The 21,615-nt window shown below is 36.4% G+C and overlaps 3 protein-coding genes across 4 annotated transcripts; 1 reads left to right on the top strand and 2 right to left on the bottom strand.

Moving 5' to 3' along the window:
- The first annotated feature begins 191 nt into the window (after positions 1-191).
- On the top strand, positions 192-4,677 carry LOC125577190 (cation/H(+) antiporter 14-like). Its single transcript, XM_048738304.1, has 3 exons — positions 192-995; positions 1,137-2,132; positions 2,691-4,677. The coding sequence occupies exons 1-3, from the start codon at positions 744-746 to the stop codon at positions 3,933-3,935; spliced, it is 2,493 nt and encodes an 830-aa protein (XP_048594261.1). The 5' UTR covers positions 192-743; the 3' UTR covers positions 3,936-4,677.
- A 1,673-nt stretch (positions 4,678-6,350) lies between these two features.
- On the bottom strand, positions 6,351-7,130 carry BNAA08G28790D. The gene has a single exon (XM_013799849.3). It carries the CDS (start codon positions 7,045-7,047, stop codon positions 6,553-6,555), a length of 495 nt encoding a protein of 164 aa, XP_013655303.1. The 5' UTR covers positions 7,048-7,130; the 3' UTR covers positions 6,351-6,552.
- A 13,461-nt stretch (positions 7,131-20,591) lies between these two features.
- LOC106362233 lies at positions 20,592-21,509 on the bottom strand. Of its 2 annotated transcripts, none has more exons than XM_013802085.3 (2): positions 21,374-21,509; positions 20,592-21,285 (listed from the first exon to the last, which is right to left on the bottom strand). In XM_013802085.3, the coding sequence occupies exons 1-2, from the start codon at positions 21,378-21,380 to the stop codon at positions 20,810-20,812; spliced, it is 483 nt and encodes a 160-aa protein (XP_013657539.2). In that variant the 5' UTR covers positions 21,381-21,509; the 3' UTR covers positions 20,592-20,809. The 2 variants fall into 2 exon arrangements, with proteins under 2 accessions (XP_013657539.2, XP_013657538.2); XM_013802084.3 differs by having other exon boundaries at positions 20,592-21,288; positions 21,374-21,470.
- Between the last annotated feature and the right edge of the window lie 106 nt (positions 21,510-21,615).

The following is a 21,615-nucleotide window of genomic DNA, read 5'->3' as shown; positions in this document are numbered from 1 at the left end:
AAAAAAAAATCTTTTTTTCATTTTTTTAATTTTAATTTTATTTATTTTTATTTATTTTTGTTTGTTTATTTAATTTTAAACCAAGGGTATTAGGGATATTTTACCCTTTAATGAATGTCATTTTTGTGACTTTCTCCTTCTAGTGCTATTTTTGAGACATAAACTTCAAAAGGTGCTATTATTGACAATTGCCCTTCTTAGAATTTAGATGGATATTAAAACCATGAATTGAGAATGGTTGGAGAGATTAGGGATTATTAACATCAACCAATCAAAAAAACAGTCAGAATCACTAGATAGAAGCAATAAATATGGGTTCAACTTGGGTTTAGTAGTTTATGAGCTTTAGACTAGAATGTGTGATATGCAAAGAAGTTTATTGTAGAATATAAATGGTTGGAGAAAATCTCATTTTAAATGACTTTTTATTATTAGGACTTAAAGGACAATAAAACCATGAATTTGGAATGGTTGGAGGTTATGGGCTATTAACATCAACCAACCAAAAAAATAGTCAGAATCACTAAATAGAATCAAGAAATATGGTTTCATCTCTCTTTCTGTTTCTCACACTTCCCTTTTGTTTTTGATCTTTTGACCCAACCTAGAGAGGAATCCTCATATGATGATAGCATTTCTCAATATAAAAACAGAGTATTATGTTTTGTTATTAATCTCAGCTTAGATTTCTCTGCTCCCATTCAGTAAAATTGCCTTTGGCGTGCACAAGAAAGACCATAGTGATGTCAACGCTAAACATGGATGAGGTCACCTCAACGCAGAAAGGCAAAGTTCATGGGCCATTCCTCTTGGAAAGCCTCGTGTGCCAGACAAACCATATGTTAACCTCAAAGGGCGTTTTCATGGGCAGTAACCCTCTCAAATACGCAATGCCACTTCTCTTGTTGCAAGTAGCTGCCATTATTATCACTTCAAGGCTTCTCTTCCGCCTCCTCAAGCCCTTGAATCAAGGCATGATCTCTGCACAAGTCCTGGTAATTAAATAATTTCATAATAACTTGTCTATATTTATTTCTTTCCTTTTTAGGAAACCCATGCACAGACTATCCATTATGGAACCTCAAGCTCTTTACATTTCTCTTTTTATTGAATTTTTGTTAATTATCTACTTGCAGGCTGGTATAATCCTAGGACCATCTCTCTTGGGCCAAAGCAGGAGCTACATGGAGATGGTCTTTCCCATTAGCGGCAAAATCACTTTACAAACGTTCTCAAACGTCGGTTTCTTCATGCATCTTTTCTTACTAGGCCTTAGAATCGACGCTAGCATTCTACGTAAAGCAGGTTCCAAAGCGTTGCTCATCGGTACAGCCTCCTACGCCTTCCCTTTCTCCATAGGCAACCTCACCGTCCTCGTCTTGAAAAACACTTTCCAGATCCCACCAGAAGTCGCCCACTGCATCCACACCGTGATCTCTCTCAACGCAATGACCTCGTTCCCCGTCACCACAACCGTCTTAGCCGAGCTCAACATCCTCAACTCTGATCTCGGGAGATTAGCCACGAACTGCTCCATCGTCTGCGAGGCTTTTAGCTGGGTGGTTGCACTCGTTTTCAGAATGTTCTTGCAAGACGGTACGCTCGCTACCGTTTGGTCTTTCGCTTGGATCACCGCTCTTCTCCTCGCCATATTTTTCATCTGCAGACCTTTGATCATCTGGTTGACGGCGAGAAGAAGCGTTTCGGTTGATAAAGCAAACGATATCCCGTTCTTCCCGATCGTAATGGTCTTGTTGGTGATAAGCTTGGCCTCCGAAGTGCTCGGAGTCCATGCAGCGTTTGGAGCGTTTTGGCTCGGTGTATCGCTCCCCGATGGACCTCCGTTAGGGACCGGGCTCACGACCAAGCTCGAGATGTTTGCGTCATGCCTTATGCTCCCGTGTTTTATCGCCATTAGTGGATTACAGACCAATTTCTTAAAGATTGAACAGAGCCACGTGAGGGTCATTGAGGCCGTGATCCTCGTTACCTACACGTGCAAGTTCCTAGGAACCGCAGCCGCGTCCGTGTATTGCAGCATAAATATCGGAGACGCAATTTCTTTGGCATTATTGATGTGTTGCCAAGGAGTCATCGAGATCTACACATCCGTCATGTGGAAAGATGAAAAGGTATTATTACAAAACCTACATTTTTTGTTTTGCGTTTGTCTGATCAAATTTTCTCTACACACAATAAGATTGATCCATATCAAGATCTAAAACGTATCAGGCCTTCAATAACCAAACCTCTGACGCTTAGCCATATGCTTAGATAAATATATATCCTTTACATAAATAATACATGCATGTTATGTCTATAAGATTTATAATACATGCCTTCATTTTTTTAAACTACAATATACAACACATATAAATTTTTAATCTATAAAATATATTTAACATATATAAATATTTATAATTATATAATTTTATCAATTTTTTGGATATTAATTTTAAAAATTTGTCTAAACATTCATCTAAACGCTATTATTCATCGGAATTACTTTGTTTTATAAGTATTAATATTTAAAATTTGTCTACGCATTTCTAAACGCTAATTAATATTTATCTAAATTATTTAAACTCGCATAACACATTTTATAACACGAAGTTGAAATGGTTGATTATAGCGTATGGACGCAGCCAAATACACATTTCCAGAAATACTCACAAAATTATTGTTTGCAGGTTCTAAACACAGAATGCTTCAATCTTGTTATCATCACGCTCTTGCTCGTGACGGGCATTTCACGCTTCCTCGTTGTGCGCCTCTACGACCCATCGAAACGATACAGAAGCGAGAGCAAGCGAACGATCCTCAACACGAGACAACGAAACATTCAGCTCCGTCTACTCTTCTGCGTTTACAACGTCGAAAACGTACCTTCGATGGTCAACCTCCTAGAAGCTTCTTACCCTAGTCGCTTCAGCCCTGTCTCCGTCTTCACGCTGCACCTCGTCGAGCTCAAAGGCAGAGCCCACGCGGTGCTCATGCCGCATCACCTGATGAACAAACTCGACCCCAACACGGCCCAGTCAACGCAAATAGTCAACGGGTTCCAACGGTTCGAGCAGCAGCACCAAGGAACCCTAATGGCTCAGCATTTCACAGCCGCGGCTCCCTTCTCCAGCATCAACGACGACATCTGCACTCTCGCCCTCGACAAGAAAGCTGCGCTCATCGTCATCCCGTTTCATAAAGAGTACGCGATAGACGGGACCGTTGACCACGTTAACCCAGCGATCCGCAGCATTAATATCAACGTGTTGGACAAGGCACCTTGCTCTGTCGGAATATTCATCGACCGAGGAGAGATAGAAGGCCGCCGCTCTGTCCTAATGAGCCACACGTGGCGTAACGTGGCCATGATCTTCATCGAAGGGAGAGACGACGCGGAGGCGCTAGCCTTCTGCATGAGAATGGCAGAGCACCCGGAAGTGAGCGTCACGATGATCCATTTCCGACACAAGAGCGCACTTTACAACACCAACATAACAACAGGAGAAGAAACAGAACCTTCCGAGTGTCACCTCATAAACGACTTCAAGAGCTTCTCGCAGAACAAACCCAAAGTGCATTACAGAGAAGAGATTGTCAGAGATGGAGTGGAGACCACGCAAGTGATTAGTGCGCTTGGGTCTACGTACGATTTGGTTGTCGTGGGTCGTGACCATGACCTAGAGTCGTCCGTGCTGTACGGGCTGACGGACTGGAGCGAGTGTCCTGAGCTAGGTGTGATTGGAGACATGTTTGCGTCTCCGGATTTTCATTTCTCGGTGCTTGTGGTTCATCAGCAAGAAGGTGACGACTATTTTGCGATGGATAATAGCTATAAACTACCAGTTTCGCCTCATAGGGGTGGAGATCCGAGAGTACACCCACGGTTCTCTGTTGAAGAAGGGTATACCACTGTTGATCTTCACAACCGTTAATTAGTCCTTTTCTAATGTATTATTAAGTAATAATAAAGGGTGTAGTTTTTTGTGTGTGTTTGTTTGTATTAAACTACAGATTGTTAAGTATGCAACTCGATATAGTAGAACGCAATTTTTACAATGGTCAGTATCGATAGGAAATGAAAATGGGATCAGATCATTTTATATTGAGACAATGTGTGGAATATCCCCAATTAAGGTCCAAATTTGTTGAATGCCCATAATTATGGATAACCCAAAAATGAATAACTTTTTGACAATGTGCGGACGAAAATGCTCTTATGCTTTGTCGAAAACAAGTAACTCTAGATCTATCAACTAAATATTTACATAGCAGGTAACAATCTATATACCAACTAACATATCCGCTAATAATTTCATTATCATCTAACAATCTATGTATCAAACAAATATATCGACTAACAAATCATATATCAGTTAATGAAACTATTAACAATTAATTAGTTATCTATTAAATAGCTCAAAATCTATTTATAACAGCTAACACTTCATGTATCGATTAAGAATCCATTAAAATCTAAATAATAGCAGGTAAGTAATAAAATACCTACTAACGTATATATTATCTAAAAGTTGATTGTGATTCTAAATTGGAAATATTTGAATTGGGGTGAGATAATAAGATTAGCATTATGGGTGTCAAAAGAATCAGAATAAAAAAATAAAGATTTGTGTTGAATTAGAAGATGATTTGAAGAATTTGTACGAAAGATAAAGAGATTAGAACACATAAAAGGGAGAAGAGAGAGAGATAGAGATAAGAATATTATAGTCACTAAAAATATTTAAAAAAAACAAGGTTATATGTTAAATTACATGGGTTTCTGGGTGCATCTAAGCCAATTAATCTTTTATATTCGCAAAGTTGTTATGTGGACAGAAGCAGACGGACGTGTCATGCTAACATACGAGAGAGTAGCGTCAGATTGTATGATTGGGCTAACGAGTGGGTCACTAAAATGTAATGACACTACATCACTTCTAATCAAGTGACAAGAATGACATTACGTTTTGGCGGTACATACTAGATTGCATCAGTACGTGTAAGTCTATTACATAAACGAACAAGAGAAAGCCCTCAATGTAATACAAAGGAAATTTCATTTAATAAACTGGAAGCATAATGGCCGAGGCGTATGGAGAAGATGGGCTGTTTGGACCAAACTTAGTAATGTATGCATAGTTGCATATACACTATAGAATAATAGTAATTGCTGTAGAGATGAATAGAATAGAAGAAAAGGAGAGATCGATAAACAAAGATAAAATGAATGTCTTGTAGAGATGGGGCATAGAAGAGAGGAGCCATGTGAAGGCAGTTGATACAGATGGGCTTGCCAGCTTTCATTTTCTCTTTTTCTACTGGTCATTTCTCTTCAAATGTTTTAATAACAAGGATAATAATAATTTAGTCCTGAGCCTGATGTATTATTGTAAGAATTTCATTTTTAATAGGTATCTTAACTTGTACTTGTAGCCATATCCAACCTTATTGTCCAACAATTTTTTTATAGATTTTTTTCTAATTTTATGTTTAAAGTCTATTGTATTTGCCTATAAGTGAGTCATTGCATTAAACCTATAATAATACAGATTCCATTTCGATGGTTGAACCAATCACAATTAATATGTAATACTTTTGAAACTATGTATATTGCATTTGCAAAGAATAACAACCGCATTAGTATCTGACATGTTTAAACGAGTTGAATCTTAGAATCTTAAACATAGTAATATGTTTTTGCGTAAAATGCATGTATGTAAAAGTATCGGTAGTAGCTTAAAGCTGAAATACGAAGCTACATATACAGAGAAATCATTTAACATGAGAAGATAAAAATGTTCATTTTTCTGGCATAACCATTGATACACTTTCTTGTCCATGACTCCATGTATGTTTTACATCACAAGTTATTTTCCTTTAATTTATTTATATGATTGAATGACTATAGTATTATTTGGAACAACAGATTTTTATCTCAGTTTCAAAGGCTTTTCGATTGGTTCACCTACATGTGCAAACCTGCCTACTAACTATTATTATTCATTATTATTTTATAACGACCCAGCTTATATAATCAAGTCTAATAATTCAAAGTGGTATTTTCCGTTAAACACACATTTTATCATAATCATTAATCACTTCATTGATGCTTTTTCCGTATACAATTCCATTACATCCACTTTTCGGATTATTTCATTGATATCAAGAGGAAATATATTGAAATTGTAACAGAAAAGAGGCTGGTTTGTTGATTCAATCCCATTTTATTATTATTCCCCCTAAACCCTCGTCTTCTTTATTATTGTTATTTCGATGAATACTGCATAAACTAAATCTGCCTTAAACTTTTATGTATGTTTCGCTTTTGATCAATGTTTACTAATCCATTGAAATATAATAATTTTTCGTAACTATAAATTACTACACCATGATTCAACAGATAACTTATCCACATTATATAATTCTTTTTGTGAGATTTTTCACAAAAGAAAAACAAAATAAAAATCTCTCGAAAATAAAAATCCGGCTCCCGGAAAAAAAAACACCCCATTAGCTAGAAAAAATATAAAGAGGTAAAGGGAAGAGTAATTAATTAAGATCCTCAGAGATACTGTCAAGGTGAGGCTGCCACGAGGATACTGACACCGATCTGCTGTGCCGCCGGCGATGACGTTGTTCTTTACCATTTGACGTGGACGACACAACTCCTTCCAAGTACTTCTCACACTGTTTCACATCTTTAACTTCTCCGAGGTCAGCCTTAGGGTTGTTGTTGGGAGTCTTGTTCGGACTGTGACCTTCTTTTCTCCTTCTTTTCTTCTCCGGCAAGGAAGAGTCAGGAATGAGAAAATAGATACTTCCTCGCTTGAGCTCGGATTCAGGGGACAAGATCAAGATCTTACGGACAACACCTTGAGAACATGGTTTGCTTAGGACATGGTTTGGGTTTGCTTGGAGGATCTCTCCGGCGGTTATAGACCGTGTGATCTCATCAATGTGGCCGTTTAGATGAACGATCCTGATCAAATCTAGTGCTCCACATGGAAGAACACAAGCTAGACAACACCTTAGACTGTTTCCCATCTCTCTTTAATACTGCTTTCACTTTCTTTTGATTGTTTTCTCTATATTAGTAAAGAGAGTTATGTGGTAGAACAAGTTGGAGAGACGAGGTTATATAGGAGCCAACACTTCACGTCACAACAAAGCGGGCTTGACCATACGTATAATAAATGACCGAATTGTCCTTTTTATCGCATTATCAACTGGATCCCTATGATTCTATCTTTTATTCGAAACATTATTAATTATTATATAGATTGAGGACGCATCTCGTGTATAAGGACTGGTGGAACTTTTAATCTTTTTTTTTAAATGTTAAATTTTATACCAATTTTTTGGTGACAGAAGTTACATAGTAAACTAGTAGCGGAACTTTTAATTTTATATTATTTAGAGAGAAATATCATCAAATAGTATTAAATCATGTTTTATGACAAAATTAGCATATAAGTAGACTTTTTAAAAAAAAAACATTTAAAGATAAAAAAGAGCAAATGTCTGGATTTATGGTTTGGTGATAAAGATTTATGGATTATGATCTTACTATTTAGTATTTAACGGATGAGAGTAAGATTAAGGTTTAAGAGTTATAGTTTTTTTGGGTCAAATGAATGTTATTTTATAAATTTTTAACACTGGATTATATTTTTGGAATAAAATTTAAAAGGTGTTATTTTGGAGATTTGTCATTAGCATTACATACATGTGATTTTTGATTACTATCTGCAACTGAGCAGTCTTCTCTTATCTGCAACTGAGCAGTCTTCTCTGACCTGAAAACCTGGTGTTGAGTCGTAATTTAAATAGTTAATCAGCTGATAGATAGTGTGTCGAAATAGATCGAGTAAAGATATTCTGACGCTATGTGACAAATTTTGAAGGAACTTTTTTTCCTTTTTATTGTATTCTTTCTCGAATAATACCAAATCTTGAAACTAGGAGCGTGTTGGAAACTTGGGATTAGATAGATTACTTGTAACTAATAATGTGAAACAATGACCAAAGACTTGGAAACTGCAAAAGAATTATATACTACTAGTATAAAGCAAAAGGTACTCTACACTACGGATACTTAAGTAGGATTTGATATCAATGTTGGAAGTAACAATACATTAGTTTTACTCAATTAACTTATTTAAGTATTGAGAAACTACACATTCTCGTTGTCTGTGTTCAAGCTACTTCACTTTTGAAGATATAAATTAACATACCTGAACAATCTATTGAAGATTTCAATACAAAGACAAAAAATAGTATAGAGGATAAGAAGAACTCATTGGTATTGGAGTATATTGTTTAAAACTTGAGAAGTTTTATGGCCCTATATCCTGGCACATCTTGTTGAGTTTAATAGTTACGGAATACGTACACACCACGTCACTATGGCCACAACTTTAATATATTCCTGTACCATGTGTAGTTCCATTTCCATCGGTCGTTGAATGGCAAATACGTACATGTGTACTTTATTAATTTAACATGCAATCATCGGTCTGGACGAACTGCACATTAAACAAAGGATAAGAAAACACTACTGTGCAGGAATTATTATGCATTTTTTCTTTCAAAAATACATACGTTATTCGCTTGTGTTAGTTTACGTTATAGTTCAAATAATTAAAACCATAATAGCTTTGTCTATGGGTATATCCAGTCCCACTGCATTTCTTTCTAAAATTGAGTAAAAAAAGTATAAAATAAAAAATACTCCAACTCTGTTCTATTTCTTATTTTTTAACAAAATTTGCTCTATAAATGAAATAATTTATTTTATGTTTGTTTATTACTTCCAATATAAAATGAAAAATATAATATGGTATAAAACATTTTTAGTTCATATTCCATTTTACTTTATCTTGGAAGAAAAAATAGACTTATACATTAGAAATACTCTAAAGTAAGAATCATTTAAGCATTAGCTTATTTATAATAATATAAATTTGAGTTAGCTAAAATTATTGCGTTGCTTTTAAGACTTTCTGCCAATGACTATTATCGCACTAATTAAAGTCAAAACCGTACGTATGTTAACTGCGATCTCTGCTACTTGCGGGGCTTAAGTACTAATCCGTAAATAGGGTACAACTAGGATAAGACCCGCGCCTTGCGCGGAATTAAGTTATTCTTTTTATTATATTTTGGAGAATGAAACAATAGTTTGGCTTCATTTGGATTAGGGGTGTTCAATCCGAATATCGGGTTGGTTTCGGTTCGGTTCGGTTTTTTTTGGTATTTCGGTTAGTAAAATATAATTACTATTCTAAAACCATATTTACTTTGACTTTAGTCTTTCACATACTTTTGAAAGATTTCAACTGGACGACTAAATTGATCAGCCAATCTTGTTGCTTTAGATCATTAGTATTTATATATATATATATTATTTAGTTTGAATATTTATTAAATAAAAATTCATATGCGTTATATTTTATGATCATTTGTAACTTATTATAACAAAAAAAAAATCTATTGATCAAAAAATTTTCAGAGTGGGAATATTCAAATTTCTAATAATATATAAACGTTTTGAAAAATTCAAAATATAACATATAAGAAAAAATATAAAATTTTTATTATATATTTAATGTGATTTTTTAATATCTTTCAATAATATAAAATTAAAAAAAAACTAAGATACCAAAATTGTTATCAAATATTTATTATTCATAATAATTAATTTTCATATATACGTTAATCATATTAGGTAATTTCGTAGTTTCTAATTAAGGAAAGTGCAAAAACAAATTTGATAGATTATTTATCAATTCGATAGTTAGTTTAATAAAAAATATAATGTAAGTTAAGATAATTCAACCTATTTTTCTAAGAATAGTATATTTTATATAGTCATTTATTAAATGAGAATTTATAATCATACAGTTCTATGATCATTCATATCATTTTATTACTGAATATTTAAATCATCGATAACAAAATTTTCAATATGAAATCTTTAATAAGTTTATAATTTATAAATGTTTTTGAAAATTCATTGAAAGTTTTAATATTAAAATATTTATGTAATCTTATGGTATATAGTATAATCTATATATATATATGTGTTTTATTTTTAAATGATATTTTTTACTCATATGGTTTTAAAATCATGTGTATCTTCTTATAATATTAAATAAAAATTCATATTAATACAATTTTATGATCATTTGTAACTTATTATGACAAAAAAATAATCTATTGATCACAAAATTTTCAGAGTGGAGATCTTCAAATTTCTAATAATTTATAGACGTTTTGAAAAATTCAAAATATAACATATAAGAAAAAATATAAATGTTTTTATTATATATTTAATGTGATTTTTAAATATATTTTAATAATATAAAATTAAAAAAAGAACTAAGATACAAAAATTGTTATCAAATATTTATTATTCATAATAATTAATTTTCACATATACGTTAATCATATTAGGTAATTTCGTAGCTTTTATTTAAGGAAAGTGCAAAACATTTTTTGGTACGTTATTTATCATATCGATAGTTAGTTTTATAAAAAGTGTAATATAAGTTAAGATGGACCAACCTATTTTTCTAAGAATAGTATATTTTGTATAGTTATTTATTAAATAAGAATTTATAATCATACGGTTCTATGATCATTCATATCGTTTTATAACAAAATATTTAAATCATCGATAACAAAATTTTCAATCTGAAATCTTTAATAATTTTATAATTTATAAATGTTCTTGAAAATTCATTGAAAGTTTTAATATTAAAATATTTATGTAATCTTATGGTATATAGTGTTTAATCTATATATATTTATTTATTATTAAATGATATTTTTTACTCATATGGTTTTAAAATCATGTGTATCTTCTTATAATAAAAATGTTAAACCATTGATCATTAATTTTTAACATAATAATTTTAATAGTTTTAGTCATTTATTGTCGTTTTTAAAAATTCAAAATATAACATATACGAAAAAATCTAAATTTTATTTTTATAGCTAATTTGATTGTTTAATTTATTTTAATAATTTAAAATTAAACAAAAAATGATGGAGGAGATATAAATTGTTATCAAATCTTTATTATTAAAAGCATTAATTGTCATATATATATTAGTCATTTATGGTAATTCCGTAGGTTTTATTTAAGGAAAGAAAATAACATATCATATCATTATATCATATAGTTTGACCAACTTATGTATCTAACAACATATAAAAATCGAATGTGGACCTACTTATTTTTCAATTGAATGTAATTGACTACCTAATTGAGTGCCACCTATGCATTGGGGCCTCTTTTAATTAATACAAAATTGAGGTTACATCTTTTCAAATGTTCCTCAATTAATATATAGGGGATTAAAGACACGTTGGTGTCGGAGGTTAATGAGTAATTTGATTAAGAAGCAAGAGAACGGACAAGTAATCCTCATTTATTTAGCCTAATCAGAGTGGCGAAATTAGTGAAAATACCAATGAATATTCGGCGTGTGTGCGCCATAATGTGTTACCGAACGTGAGCCAAACCTGTCTTGTTCTACAACTTCCATGGTGGATCATAAACCACTTAATCAAGGTTGCATTTAAAATAATGTTCAATAGGAGAATTTGTCCTATTTTCTCAATTATTGGACTACATTATCATGCAGGTAGAAGAAGTCGGCAGAAAAATACATAATTAAATAGAAGGAAAAAAACAGAACTGATTCGAGCTGTTTCGATCGAAACAAAACCAAAATATATTTAGAACCAAGAATTATTAATAAATAGTCCTAAATAATTGGTTTAATTATTTTAAACAACAACCCAACAAAAACAAAACCAAAACCACTACTAGGTATGCAAATTTATTACAACGAATCCAATAAAAACATATATTCAAGTTTATAGATGAGAATCCAAACATATGCAAATATAAGTATTTAGCGAGCCATTCTAAAAAAAAAAAAAAGAAAGGATTTTAATTAAAGCGGTCATGAATTTAATCAAAGTAACTTTCTAGCCCCATTAGCAAACTTGTAAGTTCTAACTCTAAATTTTCCCCTCTAATTCTACATTTTTTTTTATCTTGCTCTACATTTAGCGAGTAATTGTATAATGAGAACGTAAGAAACGTTGCATGAATGTTAAATGGTATGGGTAACATCTTAGCAATCAAATTTTCGTTAGTAAGATACGATCATACGAAGGACAATATAATATATAATACATTACTAGTTATATATAAATTATTTTGAAGTATTATATATTTTTTACATATTATGAAATAATAAATATATATTGAATAATAAAAAATTTAGTAACTATTACGTATGTAATTAAATAGGTACAAATACTTAAATAAATTTTATTAATCGAGACAAATACTTTTTCTATTTTATATGTTATAAAATTAAGTTTACATGATATTAACATAGATATAAAGTACATTTTTAATATTGACATCTGCTAAAAAATATTTTATATTCATATTATTTTGATCGTTTGTATTTCTCTATAACAAATTTTTTAAATAAATGATAACAATAAAAAAATTATGGGATGTTTAATAGTTTTAGTAATTTATAATTTTAAATATATTCAATGCAAAGTTTAAAATCTAAATATTAAGTTGTCAATAATTGTTCAAAATGTTTATCAAAAAAATTCAAAGCAAATTCGAAATTAAAATACTTATGTATTTTATATTTTATATGGTATATAATTTATTTTTAAGAATATTAATATACATATATATAATATTTATTAAATGAGACTTCCTACTTCTGTAATTTCATAATCATTTGTATCTTGTTATAATATAAAGTTTAGACCATGGATCACAAAAGTTTCAATGTGAGATTTTTAACAACTTTAGTCATTTATATTCGTTTTTAAAAATTCAAAATATAGCATATACGAAAAAATCTAAATTTTTATTATATAGTTAACATGATTGTTTAATTTATTTTAATTAGTTAAATTTTTTAAAATGATAGAGAATATAGTAATTTTTATCAAATCTTTTATTATTCAAAATCATTAATTGTCATATATACTTTAGCCACATTAGGTGATTCCGTGATTTTTATTTAAGGAAACAATGAAGAACATTTATGATTAGTTTATGGTTAGTTTAATAAAAAGTTTATTATACATTTATATGGACCAACATATTTTTCTAAGGATTCTAAGAATGATTGTGGTGATGACATGTGGCTACAAAAATATGTTGTGATGCTTCTCTTTTAATATATAGGGGATAAACAGAAAATACCAATACTTGTCTCCTTAAGCCGAGGAAGATATGATTTGTAGTCACTCTTTTTCGTTGTTGTTGTAACCAACCGAACGCAATATTAGAAACGAAAGACAATAGGCGGGACGTACCTATGATCGGATCGAGACAAAGCAGTTGACTAATTTAATAGTTTAAGTATTGATATTAGAGATATCTCCAGCAAAGATTTACGGTCACCTCTTAGCAAAGCCTTCCCGGAGCATTTTCACTCGCGTCTGTGCTTTTGAAGAACCCTCGCAACTCGTCTAGCAAACTTTGAACTGTATCGCCTTCCACCACAAGATCCTATCTGAGATGCATAGAAGACTATCTTACGCTGAGAAAGGAAAGGGACCAGCAGAGCCCCCCCCGTTGCCTCCTCGTACGGCACGAGTCAGAGTCCCCGCGTTTGACACCTCGGAGCTAATCAGAAAGCATTCCCTAACGCTGGTGGGCAGATTAACAAACCCAAAAGCTCAGAGGATGTGGTCTTTAATCCCCTTCCTCTCAGAGCACTGGAAATGCGACTCCCGCCCCATTGGAGCAGATCTAGGACAGGGTTGTTTCCAATTCCAGTTTGCCTCGGAGAGAGATCTACTGAAAGTCTTGGAGAACCAACCATATCACTTTGCTCACTGGATGATTATCATCCAGCGCTGGGAACCCACAATGACGCCCTCTTTCCCTAACCAGATCCCATTCTGGATCCAGGTACAAGGCGTTCCGCTCCATCTATGGTCTGAAAAAACCCTAACAAGTATCGCAAGTGATATTGGGACTCTTGATATATGGGAGATAACTTCAACTGTTGCGAAAATGAAAGTGTATGTCAATGGTCTCTTACCCCTTATCATGAAAACAACTCTCGAGTTTGATGATGGCCAAGAAGTAGTAGCCACTCTAGTTTATGAGAAGCTACACAACCACTGCTCTCTCTGCTTCAGCCTCTGCCATGGTAGAGAGGACTGCCCCGACTTCCAACCCCCTGCAAGATTACCCCCGCGACATCGGACGGAGCCGAAGAATGCGCAGGGAAACTCCTATTCGCAGAGAGACCCCCAAAGACAGACTCCCTCCTTACGTCAGGCCCATTCACATTCGAGTGAAACTCTTCCTTCTCGATACTCTCGATCACAGTCCAGAGGAGTTAACACCTCAGTCCGTGAAAGGAGCCATAAGAGATTCGACACCAACTCAGACCTTCTTAGGCTTAGAGATCCTCCTTCTACGGAGAGAACCGTTACTGCAAGAAACATTCCCAGAGATAACCCCTCGCACTTTAGAGGGAGAGAATCAAGCTTCAACTCATACCAATCCCGCGAGTACAGACGCTACACAGAATCAACAGGAAGACGCCATCAAGTTCCCTCTGGACAAATATGGATGGAGAAACAAAATCACAGAGATGATTCCACCTATAACCGTCGGGAGACCTCTGAATCCTCAAGACCTATTCGTCTCCCCATCCAAACAGCAGAGGCCAATCCAAACCAAGACACTCTACCTGCAGAAGCTATGGAAGTGGCAAGAGAGGAAATTAGAGAGGTTATGATTCAATATTCAACCTGTGCAGACCCTACTGAGAGTGCTGCTAGGAAAGAAAGAATGAGACAGGCTGAAGTGCAAGGTGAACTAGAGGAAGCAGCAGCCCAACTAGTGAGACACTCGATGGAGACCCAAAACGCAGTGACACCTTCAAGAGGACAAGAGGTCACTCCAGAAAGGATCCCTGCTTCACAGAGGTTGGGACCTATGAGTGAACCCACTTCAGTACTCAACAGATTAGGCCCATTACCCCCTCAACAAGTAAATGAAGACATACCTCTTTCGATGGAACCCGCAAAAAAGAGAAATCCAGGTAGACCCCCTGGGAGACGCGTTACTCCCCTCCCCCTCTCTATCACTAATGGTGGAATTCGTAAAAGAAGAGTAACCAAAGCTTCACCACCCCCACGTCAAAGGAATCTAAAAAGTTTAAAAACTATCCCTCGTAATGAGGAGAACCGTCCCAGAATTACCACATCTAGAGGAGGACCAAGCGCAGCTCCTCCAGCGAGTAAACCACCACGAGGTAGAATCAACAATGGTAGCTCCCGAAAGGCGAAAGGGCTGGATTTTCAGATTCAGCCTCCTCTTCTTCCTTAAAGATGATGGCATGGAACTGCCAAGGGTTGGGGAACCCTTGGACAGTTCAGAGACTCCAAGAGATCTGTAAAAAATTTGATCCTGATGTTATTTTTCTCTCGGAAACTAAAAATCCCCATCATGTGGTGGTAAAAAAACTTGAGAATTTGGGTTACACTTACCTCAAAACAGTTAAACCACATGGAGTTGCAGGAGGCGGCCTTGCTATCCTATGGAAAGAGTGGCTTCAGCTAGAAGTAATCTCCTCCTGCGACAGCTACTTTGATACTAGAATCTCTTATGAAGGAAATGTTTCCTATGCAACCTTTGTATATGGAAACACTGACAAACGGAGGAGAAAACAAACTTGGGACTATCTTACCTCTTTAGCCATGATACGTGATACAGCATGGCTAGTCACAGGAGATTTCAACGACATCACAAACAACTCCGAAAAGGAAGGTGGACCAGAGAGATCAGAAAGCTCCTTCTCGGATTTCAGAACTTTCCTATCTGAAGGAGATCTATATGACCTGCAGCATATGGGAGAATGCCTATCTTGGAAGGGGAAGAGGGGAGACCATGAAGTAAAATGTAGACTGGATAGATCTCTAGCCAACAGCACTTGGTCCGAGCTGTACCCCTCTGGCCGCTGCGAATACTTGCGTTTCGAAAGCTCAGACCACAGACCTTTAATCACCTTCTTTGAGCCCCTGCGAAAGAAACGGAGAAATATCTTTAGATATGATCGCAGGTTGACAAAAAACCCTGAAGTGGAGAAGATAGTTAAGGAAGTATGGCTACAAAGCACTCAGCTTAAGGTGAAACAGAAGATTGATGCTTGCAGAACAGCTATCATCGCCTGGTCAAAACATCAGAGAGAACTCAATAATGCTCATCTTGAGAGCGTCAAGCGAGCAATAGAAGCCCACACAGTTGCTCCACGACCTGATGTAGAACTACTAAACAAGTTAAAGCAAGAGCTTCTGGTCGCTTACAAAGCGGAGGAGAGCTATTGGAAACAAAGAAGTCGTCAACTCTGGCTCCACCTAGGAGACAAAAACACCGGCTTCTTCCATGCTTCTACAAAGAAAAGAAAGGCCATCAATAAATTTGCTTTTATTGAAACTGAGAATGGAACTCCTGTCTATAAAGAGGAGGAGATAGCAAGTACCATAGCTGAATACTTCCAGAGGATCTTTACTCCAAGCGACTACAACCTGCAGTTCATGGACGAAGTTATTTCAGAAGCTATTACCCCAAGAGTCTCGGAGGAACAAAATGCAAAACTCACTGTTATACCCTCTCCTGAAGAAATAAAAGAGGCTCTCTTCTCCATCCACACTGATAAGGCCCCAGGCCCTGATGGATTCTCTTCATGCTTCTTCAAATCAAATTGGTCAGTAGTGGGAAAAGACATTGTGTGTGAAGTCCAAGATTTCTTCCAGTCCGGCTGCATGCCGAGAACAATAAATGAAACTCATATCAGGCTAATACCGAAAGTCATGGGAGCTAAGAGAGTGGAACAATACAGACCTATTGCGCTGTGTAATGTATATTACAAGACCATCTCGAAACTGCTATCCAAACGCCTTCAGCCGCTGCTCAAATCTATCATCTCTGAAACCCAGTCTGCATTCGTACCAAAACGAGCAATTTCAGATAATGTTTTGATAACCCATGAAGTCCTACATTACCTAAAAACCTCAAAAGCTGATAAACACTACTCAATGGCGATCAAGACTGATATGAGTAAAGCCTATGACAGGCTAGAATGGGTGTTTATTCAGAAAGTTTTAGAAAAAATGGGTTTCCATCCTACTCTGATCACATGGATCATGCAGTGTATAACCTCGGTCAGCTATACGTTCATCATAAATGGTGCAGCTAGAGGCTATGTCAAACCGGGAAGAGGTATCAGACAGGGAGACCCTTTGTCACCTTACCTGTTCATCTTGTGCAGCGAAGTTCTCACCGGATTATGCTTGAACGCTCAGAGAAAGAACCTCCTCAAAGGCATTTCTATTGCTACGCATAGCCCCAGCCTCAACCATCTCCTTTTTGCTGACGACACCATGTTTTTCTGCAAGGCAAACAAAGGAAATGCTGACACTCTCAAGTCTCTGCAGACAACGTATGAAGCAGTCTCGGGTCAGCTAATAAATAAGCAGAAATCTTCAATTTTCTTCTCTAGAAGAGCAAGTGAGGCGATACGAACACAAATGAAGTCTATCCTAGGAATCGAAAAGGAAGGGGGAGTAGGGAAATACCTGGGTTTGCCTGAGCACTTCGGTAGAAGGAAGAAAGACCTTTTTGCATCACTAGTGGATCGTATTAAACAGAAAGCAGTCAGCTGGTCATCAAAACTGCTATCGGGTGCAGGAAAAAGCACAATGCTGAAGAGCGTCCTGACGGCTATGCCTGCACATTCTATGTCATGCTTCAAACTCCCCCAGTCACTCTGTTCAAACATCCAATCTACACTGACGAGATTCTGGTGGGACTCGGAACCTGAGAAACACAAAATGGCTTGGATATCATGGGAGAAAATGGCAAGACCAAAAAAGAAAGGAGGCTTAGGTTTTAAGGACATTACCGCCTTTAACATTGCACTTCTCGCCAAATTGGGGTGGAGAATCCTGAAGAACCCATCATGCCTACTTGCCCGCTGCCTCCTTGGAAAATACTGTCACGCTGAGAATTTCTTGAACTGTAAGACGCCCTCATCTGCCTCACACGGCTGGAGGAGTATTATGATAGGCAGAGATCTCCTGATCACGCAACTAGGATGGGCGATTGGAACAGGTGAGGAGGTCAGTGTTTGGGAAGACCCCTGGCTCTCTCACTGTGAACAAGCACGACCATTTGGCCCTGTACCTGAAGCTTACGTCTCGCTTAGAGTTTCCGACCTACTGGTAGCAGGAGCCGCTGAATGGAATGTGGACAAAATCGAGCAGATTCTCCCCTTCCATAAGGAACAAATTTTGAGTCTTAAGCTAAGCAAACTCAGAGCCCCTGATGAACTTATGTGGCTCAAGAACCCTTCGGGAGAATACTCCACAAGATCCGGCTACCGCTGCCTAATGGAAGAGACCCACCTTGCAGGTAATTGGAACCAAAGCACCTCAGTGGACTGGATTCCTAATGTCTGGAGTCTCAAGACAGCGGAGAAAATCAAGATTTTCATTTGGAAGTCACTCAATGGAGCTCTCCCAGTAGGGGAACAATTCGCCATTCGCAACATCCAAGTAAACCCTCTCTGTCCTAGATGCAATGAACTAGAAACGATCACACACCTCCTTTTCTCTTGCCCCTACGCCAAGAAGGTCTGGGACCTAGCCCCCCTAACGACCACTTTCAGAGCAGGAGATGTTGTGAATACTCTGGAGGGCTGGGAAGAGGTGAGAAAATTGCCTTCTCTGCCCCCAGTGGGAGTCGAAGCAGGAACCCTCCCAGCCTCGATCGTCTGGAACCTATGGATCTCTCGGAACCATTTGATTTTTGAAAAGCGATCCTTTTCACCAGAGGAAACAATCCAGAAGGCTATCTTGGATGCGAGGGAGTGGAAGCTGGCCCAACCTTCTCCGAAAACCACCACCACGATACCGTTGATCACAGTTGAACCAGAACCTAGAAGATCGGGTCTCATCTCTGTCCACACGGATGCAGCTTGGAACGCTAATACGAGATCTGCAGGTTTTGGTTGGATCATTGATGATATGGTCTCAATAACCCATCACTCCGCGACAGATTCACATGTCTTGTCGCCTCTCATGGCTGAAGCCTTGGCCGTTCGCGCAGCCATAAACTCAGCCCTCTCCAGTAGACTCGAAGAAGTCTCCATCCGATCAGATTCCCAAAGTCTCATTAACATCATCAACCGACAAGAGATGAAGTCTGAATTGTTTGGTGTTCTACGGGATATCTACTCCCTTCTATCAGCTTTTAAGTCTATTAAATTTAGTTTTATTCCAAGATCAGCTAATGTGCAGGCTGATTCTATTGCTAAGCAGGCCCTTTGGGCTTTTAACAATGTTTGAATTATCCTAAATGAAATTTCAGTTTGAACAAAAAAAAAAAGAGATATCTCCAGCATACAACACACGTTGGTTAGATTTACCCTCGTGTGCAATATCTTTTTTTGGACCGTAAATCATTTGCGTAATCTTAAGTGATCTCCCGCTGCAGTGCTCTGCACGTACTTCTATTCCAAACTCGTTTTCGTGTTAGGATATCGGAGATTAATTAATCCATATTTAAGAGATTCTATAGCAAGATATCAACATTAACAACCACATATATACTATTTTGGTATATAACTTTTTTTGCATGATCTCGTTAGTTTACTTTTGTACGTATATTTTAACATTTCAGAAGAGATGTGCATGCATTCTTTTAGTTGTTAAGGGTTATCATGCAATTCTCCACATCTACTATATAAATTTTGTAGTGAGTCTAGTGACCATAACGCTCCAACAGTATTTTCCTTTGAGTATAGATGTCTTTGATCTTTGTAGATGTGTTTGGACACAAATGTTCATTGGAATGATAATGAGATATATTAATTACTTTCATAAAATAATATACAACTTACAAACATTTTAAAATAGTATAAAACTTACAAGTTTAACCTTATTTTATAAACTAAGAAGTCTAAGATATACACTACTAATCTATATATCACATATATCTTCACCTATCTTTTTATGGTCCGTGTGGAGATCACAACGTAGAGCGCCAACGTTGAGGGCAGGAGCAGAGTGGAAATAGTGCCATGTAGATTAATACGTACACAAGCCCGTTTCTTTAGGCTTGTTGAAGCATCTTTGACTCTCTAGTTTTTTTCTCGTAATTTCATACCGGTTTATGGGGGTTGCGAGCTTAATCTTGTAACAACTCTTTCTCAGATTGAGCAATCAGGCCTCGGCTATCTAATCACAAATTTCTAATCAGGTAAGTAAAATTCTCCGGGACACTCTTCAAGCCGTCGGTGCCAAGGCGATTGTGATTGGGCATACTTCCAGTGGTATTCTTGACTCTAGACCATAGGTATTAGACAATGTTGGTTCTTGATTAGTCTCTTTTATGTATTTGTTACCAATCTATTCTCAGAGATGATGACTGACTCCGGTATTGTTTCTTCAGGTTCAAGTCGCAGATTACATTTAGTAAGCTTAAAAACGACAAGAACCAGACTCTCATGTCCAAGAAAAGATTTAAACGTTCATTGATCCAAAAAAGCAGCAAAAGTTTCAGACAAGACTCAGCTGAGTGATGCCAAACTTTCAACTCTTATGTATCTATCGTAGTGAATCAACAGAAACATCAGAATCATATCGTAAGTATTCAAATGTTGAACCATAATCTTAAAACACTTGAACGAAAATAAACTACTCGAGATTTGAACAATACTGTTTTTAGTTACTGAGAAGTGGATCTCAATCTACGAAGCTGATCAACCCAACGGTCCTCATTAACATCAGAGGCCCAATCAGGAGCCGTTCCAGGGAACGAGATGGCCCGCATTGCCTCCATAACCCTAGCCGCGTTCTCCACCAATAACGGCGATCTTCTACGCCGCTCGTCTTCCTCAAACGCTGTACGAATCTCCGAATCTGGCGTCGTCACCGTCTCCGTCTCTTCTTCGGTATCACTCTTGGCCTCTGCGTTTCCGTTAACACTGATAGAAGAGACTCCGTCAACTGCTTCAGGGATCGTACAATGGCCGTTACAGAGGCCGTTGCTGAAGTTATCTCCACTGATCGGAAGATAAGTTTCTTCTTCATCGTCGTCGTTGTTTCCGGCGTCTAGATCGACGGCTGAGATTGGTTCGTAATAGTCCTGAGACTCTTCGACGGAGTTAGAGTCTGAGTCGCTCCCGGCGTTGTTGTTGTTCTCTGCTAAAATAAACAAGATCTAAATTCGTAAAATCAAATTGCGAATCTGAGTTTTTGAATTTAAACAGAATAAAGAGAAGAGGAGAACCTTCCATGTTAGTGAGATCAGCTGGAGCAAGAGAGAATCTGCCTTTCCGGGAAAACGAGTTATGTCGGAGGTGAAGAGGGAAGGCAGTGAGTTGACTCGGAACGAAGCAGGCCTTTCTAATAGATATAAATGGGCTTATTTTTATAAGGCCCAAACATGAATATAATCAGTCAGATCCAGTTGGAATTAGCAAGGCCCAAATATGAATCTAAACAGAGTCAGGTCAGTTGGTATCTGAAGTT

Source organism: Brassica napus, chromosome A8 (assembly GCF_020379485.1).
Source record: "Brassica napus cultivar Da-Ae chromosome A8, Da-Ae, whole genome shotgun sequence".
Taxonomy (NCBI): Eukaryota; Viridiplantae; Streptophyta; class Magnoliopsida; order Brassicales; family Brassicaceae; genus Brassica; species Brassica napus.
The sequence above is the reverse complement of the archived record's forward strand: the minus strand, read 5'-3'. Positions and strand labels throughout refer to the sequence as shown.